We start from the raw sequence: 12584 nt of genomic DNA, 5'->3' as shown, positions 1-12584 counted from the left end.
TGCTACGGTTTAGAGACTGTCAAAACAGAAAACTGAAACGATTGGACGAGTAATTTATAACTAGTGTTGAAGTGTTTATTGATCAATTCTACTGTGTGTATGAATTACTATACTTAATGTTATATTGGGATCAGTTCAAACAAATGATAAACTTACTTGATTTCAATTCCATTTTAAGTTACCAAATGAGAATTCCGATAACAATCACGTTTCAATGAACATACATTCTACCTTTGACGAATTGATATACGAAATGCAACTCAACATATGATAGGCTCGTTCAAACACTCTGCAGTAATCGTCAGTACATACCTGAAACGAAACAAAATAAGAAAACAGAAAGAAAAGAAACATTTATTAGTACAATTCATAATGTTGTGTATAACCAAATTTGTTTGTAAGTAAGAGACATATCAGGAAAACAAACGGAACTTAGACACTCAAGGGGCGAAGAACAAAAGAGTTAAAGGGTGGTACCATCGAAAATAAACTCGCTGTCGAGAGCTGTTTGACTGATCTACATGTTACTAGTTAGGAGTAGATGCAAGAGTTGGGTTCTAAGTTAGTGCAACTAAATTGAAAATTCAGAGAACCAGTAGTAGACAGTTTTTTCAACGTTTAGCGGTAGATGTGCAAAGTTTATGTAATCGAATTTTCATCTTTATTATCATAAGAACTAATAAGTTTATATCGAGAAATGTGTTATATTATACACCAACACGTTAATGCTTACAGTGGACTATTTGCCCTTTGAAGGAAGCACCACACTAGACAACGGACTAGCATGCAACGCCCAGTGGCACAGTCGAAATACATCCCTGACGAAAAGTTTTTCGGACTGAAGCGGGAATCGAACTCACACTCCTTGACGCGATGCGACTAAATGCTTGGTAACACTACGGGGCTTCGTAGCCGTGCGGTTAGTGTCACCAGGCATTTAGCCGCATCGTGCTAGGGAGTGTGGGTTCGATTCCCGCCTCAGGCCGGTAAACTTTTCGTGAGGAATGTTTTCCGACTGTGCCACAGGGCGTTGCATGCTAGTTCGTTGTCTAGTGTGGTGCTTTCTTCAAAGGGCATAAATGCCCACTGGAAGCATTAACGTGTCAGTGTCTTAAACACTAACCGCACGACCACGAAGCCCACAATTGTACATTTATACACAATTATTCAGCATACCTACTTATCAAACAGTGTTTTGGTATGTCTATCACACATTTTTAAGCTTCCCCACTAGCAAACGTATCTAGCATCCGTTGTCATAACTTATAAACGGCAAAAAAATGCGTTACGAATTGTCCCGGCATTCATATTACGGACATTTAGGGCCTCCACATAGACCATACATTCTATATAATTCTCAACGTTATCAAGTCTTGGAAACCTTTGTTTTTCAAATGATAGGTAAAGATTATGCTTTCGCAACTTGAATAATCTTTATTCTATATAAATATGAATGGTATTGTGTTTGTATGTCACAAAATGACACGATAATGGATGAACGGATTGACGGAAGTTTTCCACTGTTGCACTCGACAAAAAATGCGTCGTGACCGTGCGAGGAAATAGTTTGAGAAAGTCTCCAGAATAATCGGAAAAAAGGGAGAAGACTATTGTGCCATTTTATATGGGGGACACATGACTATTGCCCATAAAAGCATACTTTACTATGCATATACAAATTTATATACTTTATTTGAAAGTGTTGTGGAAAAATATGAAGCCTGGTGCAGCTCCATATCGAAAACTAAAGACATAGCAGTCTCTATATGAACTTTCCCCAAATAGCATCTGCAAAACGTGAATTTTGTTCAAGTTTATATATTTTGCTGAACATTAGAAACAAAATGTGTCATCTGTGCAGTTATGCTAAATACCACTTATGCTAAATATGTCACGCAGAAATGTACTAGAAAAAAATGAACATTTGTATGTGAAGACAAACTTCAAACTTTAAGCGCTATTTTCACAAACACAGAAACGTTGAAAGTCGATATATACGTCATATAAAATGCTCGATTCGTTCGGAGGATTGTATGTAATAGGAGCTGTCTATTAATAAGAAGTATTGTGGTTTCTAGATATTGAAAACCTTACAAAATATTTTTGTTCGAATTTTATAGGCTAAATACATTTATCTACAAAACGTTAAATTATATTTGAGAAAAATTCGCGAGTAACGTAGAACATAAGTAAATTTAATATAGATCATAGTGGAGACAAAAACTTCTTAAAATTATATCTAGGTTTAAATTTTTAGGAATTTTGATGGTAAAAGTCTCGTTTTCAAAATAAGTGGGGTGTCAAGGGATTACCTTTTCTAAGTTACTGAACACATTCGATTAATGCCGTAATATATTTCAGTATAGTTTTGGATTGTCCCGTAAAGTTTACCTGCAATGTAAAATTAAGCGATCTATTTCGTAAGACACTGAATATCACCAAAAAAGACTTATCTCAAAATTTGGTAAAATTGGTAGGAAAATATAGATAAAAACTGATTAATGTGAATATGGGGTTTTCATGATAATATTTTCAAAAGTTGTTCCATCACATTGGTGAAAAGTTTGGAAATAGGAATGATTATTTGAGATGATTTTGGAGCTATTGATTCTTTTAAGCACTACCTAGGTCCTAGATAAACAATAATAATATAAGGTTATTTTCGAGCTCTTTCTGGGAAACTTTTTAGGCTTCGTGGGCATGTGTTAAGTGTTGTCGAGCATTGAGTATATTGTGATATAGTGAAACTTTTCGTTAGGATTTTTTCCGATCATGCCACTGGGTGTTACATGCAAATCCTTTATTTGATGTGGTGCTTTATTGAAAAATCGGACACATGCCCTATTCAAACTTAAAGCTTGTTGAAATTATCCTTCTTTTGAGGTTGCTCTGCACTGTTCTAGGATACACATACTTTATATAAGAATAAAAATCTTTTCAAGAAATTTGAACGATGCACTGATAGTTTTCTTGAAAATAGAATCAATATAACAATTTGAATTATATTGGAGTAATATCATCTTTAGATTGAACAAGACCTTTAGAGTTGAAGGGACACGGTATCGTGCAAATTATTTTTTTTTTTGCTTTTGGCAAAATATAGTTTTATTTACAAAGCTCAAATTCCTTAATACCCCATTGTGCATTTTCGTCAAAAATCACATATATTTATGATTATCTCAGAAATTTGCCATAGGATCGTCTTCATTGTAATTGGCTTTTGATATACACGCTGGGAGAATGGTAGGACTGTATTTTGTTCAATTATTGTCATACTAGAAGTTGCTCGAAATTCAAGTAGAATTTTTTTTTCATCCCTTAACATTCCTGTTCTACTATAACCAGGCTGCCAAGAATAAATGACGAACTCATTATGACTTCATGAAATAGTGATCGTAGAACAGATTGTTTGTGAGCGTTTCAAAATTGCTAAAATCTTATAATTATTTTATATTCGCATATATATGCTTAAATGTACTTGATTCCAACGAAAAAAGCTTCGACATGAAGTGTCACACTAATACTCTTTACTTTTGCAATCGTTTTGCCTAACTGATTAACAGAAACTTTGTTATTTCGTTTAGTATGTTGTGGGTCTCGCACTATCAAAGTTACCCGCATTATCAAAGTTACCCCGTTTTACGGTACTTTTTTCATATAGAGTTAGAAAAGTCAAATAATTCATTGAACTAAGGGTGTGAGGCATTTTATATTTTTATAGATATCTATAGAAAATGATTATTTAAACAAGCCTCGAAAGTGAAAATATTCGATATTGAAACATTTTGTGTGAAATGTTTCCCACACAAAGAAGAGTGCCCGGATTTCGAATCAGAACGGTATTGCAAGAAAGGTCAAATTTGTATTCTCGTTACTCTTAACGGGTTGCCACCAATTTTCTCCACAAACACGATTAAATTTTCACTTATAGAGATACTTAGATAATATCAGACTATGTTACAATTTATTTTATAAAACATCATGCTATCCCTAGAAATTTCTTCTGAAATTCTAAAATGTATTTTTGACATTTTCCTACAATACTACTCCAAGAATCTTCCTAAAATTTTCTCCAGGAATTATTTCATTTACTGTTTAAGCAACATTTACATTATTCCTCAAGAAACTAATCCAAAGATTTCTTTAAGAATTCCTCTAATATGAAAAATCATTTTCAGAGTTTTCTTTAAAAATTGTTAAGAATTTCTTTTAGCCATTCCGCCTTGAATTTCTCCAATACGCCGCCGAACGCTTTTTTTCAGGAATCACATTGGAATCCCCAAATATTATTTCCTCGAAAGCCATTTCCCCGAATTACAACCTCTACTAAATACATCTTGCCAAAAATGCCGATGATGGTGAAACTCGAAAGAACCACCAATCAAGTAAAGTAGGGTGCAGATCAGATAACCGGTTTGTTCACCACCTTGACACGTGAAAAGTTATGACGATTATATGAGCTAAAAACTTTTCTGGGAACTGGGGGGAAACGGGGTGTTCGAGGAACTTGCGTTCGGGGAAACAATGTTCGGTGAAAAGTAGCACAACCATTTGAGATAAGCTGCTCTTACATATGCCATACTATGTTTTATGATCAAACTTGACCAAGCTATTGATTTTTTTTTGTTTTCATAGTTATTCTTTTTTCTTTTAAAATTGACTGTTCTTTTTTTGTTATATTTTTTATATGTGCAAAATAAATTGATGAAATTTGTTTTTTTTTGCTTCCATATCATATTCTTCTTTCTTTTGAACATATGCCTGTTTTTCCTAGGTTTATTATCTTCGTAATTATGTAGAATAGTGCAACACCATTACTCAAAACATTTCTCTTGTCATTGATAATTACCCATATTAGACTACGATAAACTGTAAAAATTTGAACAGAATCCATTAACTCTAACGAGCTTGAAGTTTGTAAGGAGAAAATCGTCTAAACGGTTCTAATTACAGTTCCGACCACAGATAGCGCTGTATTATTTTAATGAGTTGTAAAATCTTGAGAGTATGCTGTCCTCAATAAATTCCTAAAGTACTATCTCAAACGAGAAAAAAAAAACTCGAAAGAATAAAAGAAAGACGAATAAAAATTGATCATTTTAAGGGTACCCATTCCATCGTTTAAGGGCTTCTGATTTGTATAAGATACCGTGGGGCAAGTGGCTAAATGGAATAAGTGAAAATAATTTGTATATTGACGGGGTTGGTGGTCTAATGGCTACCGCTTCTGCTTCATAAGCAGAAGGTCATGGGTTCAATCCCAGGCCCGTCCCTTTCTTCGTACTTTGCAGTTGTATCTTTCACATGCTTCTGTCTACCATTCTTAATATATCACAGTTAATCTATCACAGTTCATAGCATTTGCTAGAACCCGAGACGGACAGAAATAAACCGTTTCCCTACGCTTCCATTCTTTCATCATAATAGCATGCCTTTCCTTACGCCTGATACATAGGCAGTCTGGTAACCAAATCAGCAAGCCTCTCTGCCATAAAAATTACCCCACCCTTTCACACTTCCCGCATGAACTGGCGTAGACGCAGTGGTATATACGGTCTACCGTGGGAGTCAGTTCAATGCATCATCAACTCCTTCCCCTTCCCCTCATTGGCCTGCATTCTGACGTGGCAGGCACCATTGTTGCCTAAAAATAGAAGATCACCAGCACTTATACACTAAGGGTGTCCGTTTATCCCAAGCAGCCATCTGGTTGGTTCCTTGTGTAAGTGCAGCTGCTCTGGCGATACTGGAGTACCAACCACGGGCAGCCAATCAAGCTCAAGCTCAAGCTAAGTGAAACAATTTGTATATTTTACTGAACTTGTGAAATAACGTTTTAAGCTCATGCGTGAACTTTTGAAACCATTTAAAACATTACGATAGGCAAAAGATTCCTGTGATTTTTCAACCATTATTGTATAACACTGTTCGACAAAAAAGTCGATCTGAATGCACAGAGACCGGACAACCCGGGCTTGACAGTATAAAAATAAACAAAAATAATGGCGTTTTCAGAATGTTCGTGTCTGCCCCAGATCATTTTTAAAATATACTTGAACTTTTTGCATTTTTTATTTAAAAATCTAATCTTATTGATCAGATGTGGTGGTCACAACAGTGGCCACTGTAGTCAAATATCCACTTAAGGTCTACAATAGCCCTATTTAGCACAAGACATGAAAAATGAACCATCGCACGATATGTATTGGAGTTCAATTTCAATTGTCCCTAATTACAGGTTCCCTCTGGAACATCCGGAGGTCCCGGAAGTAGTCACTGTAGTCAACTATCCGTTTTGAGTCTACAGTTGCCCTATTTACGACAAGACATGAAGAATGAGCCGTCGCATAATATGCTTTGGTGACAAAATCGAAATGTCCCCTATGCAAGGTTCCCTCGGGGCACTTGGCGGCGCCATGAGTGGCCAAATCTGTACAAGACTCTTTTTTAATTTATAATAGGGTATTTTATGATAAGCTAGGGAGAAAACAATATTGCGCGACATATTTTGAGTGAATAAATTGTTTGATTCCAATTCGGATCCACTACCGGCACCGATTCCGGGGAAATAGCCATATCTTGGTTGTTTCTGGATCGATCTTAATACTTGGCGCACCATTCGCTTCAGAATTTGATCTTCTATCTTCATGTGTAGTAAAATTTTGAATTTTTAGCCGAGACCTTTGCTAAAAACATGTCATAATTTTACTGCATAAGACATGCTTCCGGAAATCCGGATTATCACCGGTATCCGGTGGTCATAGTTCATCTCCGTGGATTCACCTCAAAACTAGATTAGTTGACCCGTCCATTACTTCTTAAAGAATTGAAATCGGTCAATTTTTGTCAAAGTTACAGCATTCCAAAGTTGGCCCAATTTTTGCCTGTCCCAGTTATTTTGACAACCCCCTGTATATCAAATATTCCATCATTTGCGATACTTTAAAAATGGGGAGGGTGCAAAAAAAGGGGGAGGGCTTCCTGCAAATCTTATTACAACTCTTCATATTGGACTTAACGTTTTAAACATTATATGGCACATGAATTCCGCTGTCCTGAATATAAAACACTGTGTCGGTTTATTGATTAGATTATATTTTTAAATAAAAAATGCAAAAAGTTCAAGTATATTTTAAAAATGACCTGGGGCAGACACGAGCATTCTGGAAACGTCATTATTTTTTTTTATTTTTATACTTTCAAGCCCGGGTTGTCCGGTCTCTGTGCATTCAGATCGACTTTTTTTGTCGAACAGTGTAATAGAGCGAAAAAATGTTAACCTGACAACTATTGCTCCAAGTTTACAAAAGTTAGTAACCAAATGCTGTATTTCCATACAAAATGCCCAAGTTTGGGGCTCTGCATCTCAGCTTTTGTCCGAATTGGCTAAAATTGGCTGGACGACGAACTACAAATAGTCTGAAGTTTCGTGTATATTGAGCTCATTCAATTTCAGTCATTTTACAAAAAAAAGTTTCAGAGGATTGTTCACAAACAAAAGTAAGTAATCAAATGATTTTTTAAAACTCAATTCAGAAACGGTGAGTTGTATTATTTATGGGCTCAAATAGCCGTATAAACGCGCAGCAATTCAGCAAGACCAAGCTGAGGGTCGTGGGTTCGAATCCCACCGGTCGGGGATCTTTTCGGGTTGGAAATTTTCTCGATTTCCCAGGGCATAGAGTATCTTCATACCTGCCACACGATATACGCATGCAAAAATGGTCATTGGCATAGTAAGCTCTCAGTTAATAACTGTGGAAGTGCTCATAAGAACACTAAGCTGAGAAGTAGGCTCTGCCCAGTGGGGACGTAACGCCAGAAAGAAGAAAGAAGAAGAGTTGTATCTTTAGTTCGTCTTCCAAATTTCAACCCATTCAGACTACCAGAAGCTAAGTTATAGATTCCCAAACTTTTTGTATAAAATTTGTATAAAAAACAACATTTGGTTACTAACATTTGTAAATGACTGTATATGGGATTTTAGTTTAGTTCGAGGGTTTCAGTTCGAGGGATAATAGCTGATGAATTGTAATATTGTATTGATAGTTTTAGTGCACGAGTAGGGAAGAGGAAACGGGAGATCTTCTAATCTCAAAATAAGGACTGGTTTATGTGGAACATAACAAATTAGCATAAGCACATTTTTATGCCGATTCGTATCGGATCATCCTAAATGAAACAACTGAAAATGTATAATGTTTTATCAGTAACTAGTAATTCAGGATGTTTATCCTGATAACGCTAAATAAACGCTAAAACTGTACTGATTTTCGTAAGATATTAAATATCATAAATTTGTAATATAGATTTGTTTAACAAAAGTTGTATAATGTTTACACTTCAATAGCATTTATCTAAAATATTTAGCTTGAAAAAATAATCTCAATGGGTTCTAGTTAACACACGGCATCTAAACTATTCTAAACATTTATCATTGGAATGCTAAACCCATCAACACCAATCTTCCTCGCAGTGATTTATAGGAATAAGAGACACGTTCATCCTCGCAAGCAGAACACGCCAAGATACATCGCTAAGGAGGGTATAAAACACCATTTCAGAGGAACGCCATAAGGACAAAGTGGTGCGTGTCGAATCCAATATCACATTGTGGCACGCAATAGGTCGATCGAGTTTTCTACAATGTACAATACGACACTAACATACTAAGTTAATTGGCACAATCATGAATGAATCTATGAAAAGGGTTTACTTAAGCAAGGCGAATGACTGATTGTCACATGAACGAAAACCAAAAAACGGGGAATCACTTTCTAGTTGCAATTGTTATCAACACACTGATATCGTCGTCCGATAGATTTTACTCTTGATTTCGCGCGTTTTCGTCGCCGGAGAATTTTTTTTCCCCTGTTTTGGAGCGTCTTGCTGGGTAGTGCTTCGTGAGGCCCAAGCAGGACAGTTCGGTTTTGCGTCGTCCGAAAGATTTTACTCACGATTTCGCACGTGTTTTCGTCGCCGGAGATTTTTTTTTTTTTCCTCGATTTGGAGCGTCTTGCTGGGTAGGTATTTGAGAAGGCCCAAGCAAGACGGTTTGTTTTCGGTACGCCAAGAAGTTTTGCTGTTAGTGTCAGTTTTGTGTTCAGTCGAGAATGGATTACCAACTGGTGAGTTCGTTTCATGCTTCTGATAACACATTTTTTCTTGAAAGCGTAACTTTTATGTAATATTAAATCAAACTTTGTATGGTTCGTCACTATAAGTGTCGGCATTATGCTTTTTTTATACAATTTCAATATACATATATTTTTCTCTTTTTGACATTAATAAAAATTATCTTTTGAATTGTTCGACATTGTGAATGTTGACGTATTTTTTAAAACTTCTACCATATCGAGACAAAATGCACAGTAATACTCATATGTCATTTTCAAACAAACTATGTATGGTTCGTCACTACAAGTGTCGGCGTTATTCCTGTTTCATATAATTTAAAATTTATACATGTAATTTTCAGTTTTCGTCATTTTTAAAAACGTCTTTTGAATTGTTCGACATTACAGATGTTGACGTATTTTTAAAAGCTTCTACCAAAAACTTCTCGAGACAAAAATACAAAACTAGCTTTAAATATAAGTAGTATATTTCCCCCTTGTCCATGGATCGCATCACCGACCAGAGGTGACTCCCAGATCTTTTCCTCCCTCACTAATAAACACCCTTCCCGTGGTGATTGTGGAGATGCAGAGGTATTCTCGGTCTCTAGAAGCAACAATCATTACACCCTAACATTCCTTCCCCATCCCAACTGACTGTAAGGACTTGGCCGGCGCCGTTATTGATCAATAATATTAGATCTGCTAAAATTGCACTTCGAGAGTAAGCGGAAACTCCCATCCCTTATTCATTTGGATCGTAGTGCAATTCTTACCAGTTCCGATCAATCACGGAGTAGCAACCATTGACATGTACAGTCAGTCTATGCTATGCTATGCTATGCTATGCAATTGTTATCAACACACTGATATGTATAAAACTTTAACTATCTGTTCTGTATAACTTTATTAGGATTTGCTCTTGTTCGTGTGTGATCTACGATTAGTTACATAAAAACTCAACTCTAAAAACGACAGGTCAGTTCAAAAAGTCACTCCAACAACGGGCAATGTATCCGAAACAAGTTGACAAGTCAAAATTTGATACTTAAAAACCGAAGACACAGGGTAAAGGCAAAACACAAACCAAAAAATGCGAAACAAATCTCGGACAAAATGCGGCGAAGAAAACAAATTAAATACAAAAGAAAAAACACATTGGAACTTGCTCCAACCTTGGATGTTCTCCGGCTGCGACTGCGTGCAGGAACGAAGGCGACGGAGCTCGGCTAACTCGGGTACTGTTTGGTATGCTTATCGAGTGGCCAATCGCGCTGAGGTGTTTCGGGGGCGATCCGTGTTGGAACATCTGGTGAGAAGGACTGGTCCGTCCCGAACCGGGGTTCGACTGGAATCCACCAGCAGCTCCTGGGCTACCACCGTATGGATGGAAGTCCGATTCGATGTGGATGTTCACCAAGCTACCGGCATTGCTAAGGTGTCCTGTACCGCCCGTTCCACCATAAGCACCGAGTTCTTCTTTGATCAAGTCCTGAACACATCTGTGTGGATATTGGGCGGTGCAGCTGGCAATACTGTGGCTGTTACCACCGCTCTTAAGGAAATTGGAAGCAGTCTTGCAAAGCACTTCATCCTGGTGGTGATATTCCGGATGGGTTGACGAGGGCGTAGGCATGGCAAAGCGAGAACCTCCGATCGACGACGGACGCATCACGTTTTGTATGGATCGACCGAGGGCAATGTCGGTGTAGATGGTGTTCTTGGAAGTACTACTACTAGCGCTACTACTGGGAATTCTAGTCCGATCTAGTGGTATATTCTGCTGTAGATCTCGCTGGAGACTACTGGTCAACGACAAGGGCAGTGGTTGCCGGATGCCAGCCTGCTGATCGATTAGCGATTCGCCTGCGCGATTCGGTTCAGCCGGTGGAACGTCCTGTCCAAACCAATCGGTCGACGCCACTGCTACCGGTTGTATCCGGCCCAAGCTGGTCAATAGAAAACGGTCAGAAAATTTTGAAATCAATGTCGAGGTAGTAGCCTATGTGGTTGTTGTAATCACTAGCTGTAGGGATTTTGTTTTTCTTACATTACTATATCGTCAAGAAGGGTTAACAAACAATACAACGGAAACCGAAACGGAGGTTAACCAAATGAAATGAAGCCAAGATGTCCCTTCTCCGTTTTCTGCTGACACTGTTCCTACATCTAACTGTTGTGATAGATAGTTACACAGCGGTTTCAAGCAATGTACCCTCAACCGACGGACAGCATTCTGTTAGGACTGGATTTGTACTTCTGAAACCTTCTCATAACTTCTCCTACATTCTTCAAAGATATGGAACATGGTCCAATACTGCACTGTATTACAATTATTCTTTCTCCTCAATTCAGGTGTCAGCATAAGCAAACATAAAATGAAAGTAAGAGAGGCGTTATATCGATTGCAAATGAAGCTAACAAACGAAAACATACAGAAAGTCTTAAGTTTACAGGTTCGAAGCTTTGTTTTGTATACAGAGGAGGACAAGCGTTTTCGGGGGGAGTGTTTCGATAAGACATGGTTCCTGATCGTACGATGGGTATGAAATTATTTTGAAAACGTTGAATGAATTAAATGTCGGATGGATGAGTGTGATGAGGTGAAATGAAGTATGTATTTTTTATATCAAAATGTGCAGTTTTTCTTGCTTTTAGGCGTATTTTTTTCTTTGACTTAATTATAAATAACTATGTCAAACATCTTCAGAGATTTTTCCCTCTCGGGTGACGCGTTCTTTTCTGCCGGGCAGTGCGTCGAGAAAGTCCGAACAGTGCATCGAGAACGTCCGAGAAGTCGTCAGTTTTTTTCCCTCTCGGGTGACGCGTTCTTTTCTGCCGGGCAGTGCGTCGAGAAAGTCCGAACAGTGCATCGAGAACGCCCGAGAAGTCGTCAGATTTTTCCCTCTCGGGTGACGCGTTCTTTTCTGCCGGGCAGTGCATCGAGAAAGTCCGAGAAGTCGTCAGTGTTTTCCCTCTCGGGTGACGCGTTCTTTTCTGCCGGGCAGTGCGTCGAGAAAGCCCGAGAAATCGTCATTATTTTTCCCTCTCGGGTGACGCGTTCTTTTCTGCCGGGCAGTGCGTCGAGAAAGTCCGAACAGTGCATCGAGAAAGTCCGAGAAGTCGTCAGTTTTTTTTCCTCTCCGGTGACGCGTTCTTTTCTGAGTGCTTTTATATGGCCGAGCACACGAGTGAAGATGAAAGTGGATTGTGGCTGCTCAATCAAGGATGAAGGATCAATCGGTGAGCTCGTTTCATGCTTTTTTTTCAAGTCTATAAAATATGTGTGACCGCACATTTAATCGTTACATAAATATGATTTTTCTACAAACTATGAATGGTTCGTCACTGTAAGTGTCGGCATAAACTCTAATTCATAACTTTATTGTTTTATATTTTTTATATAAAATCACTCACTCCTTTATTTTTATACATAAAAAAATGCTTTGAATGGTTTGGTCTGTGCTA

At 37.8% G+C, this 12584-nt stretch overlaps 1 protein-coding gene across 2 annotated transcripts in view; it reads right to left on the bottom strand.

Annotated features, from left to right (window-relative positions):
• The window catches only part of LOC5569496 (protein bunched, class 2/F/G isoform), a 505547-nt gene that overhangs the window by 373170 nt on the left and 119793 nt on the right, over window positions 1-12584 (bottom strand). For both annotated transcript variants that reach the window (XR_002500480.1, XM_021844777.1), the window contains exon 4: window positions 10292-11065. Coding sequence is in view for 1 of the 2 variants with exons in the window: in XM_021844777.1 (XP_021700469.1) it covers window positions 10292-11065 (774 nt within the window). In the remaining variant the exon portion in view is untranslated. The remainder of the gene's footprint in view (window positions 1-10291; window positions 11066-12584) is intronic.

The sequence above is a fragment of the Aedes aegypti genome, chromosome 2, assembly GCF_002204515.2.
Source record: "Aedes aegypti strain LVP_AGWG chromosome 2, AaegL5.0 Primary Assembly, whole genome shotgun sequence".
In the NCBI taxonomy this organism is placed as follows: Eukaryota; Metazoa; Arthropoda; class Insecta; order Diptera; family Culicidae; genus Aedes; species Aedes aegypti.
The sequence above is the reverse complement of the archived record's forward strand: the minus strand, read 5'-3'. Positions and strand labels throughout refer to the sequence as shown.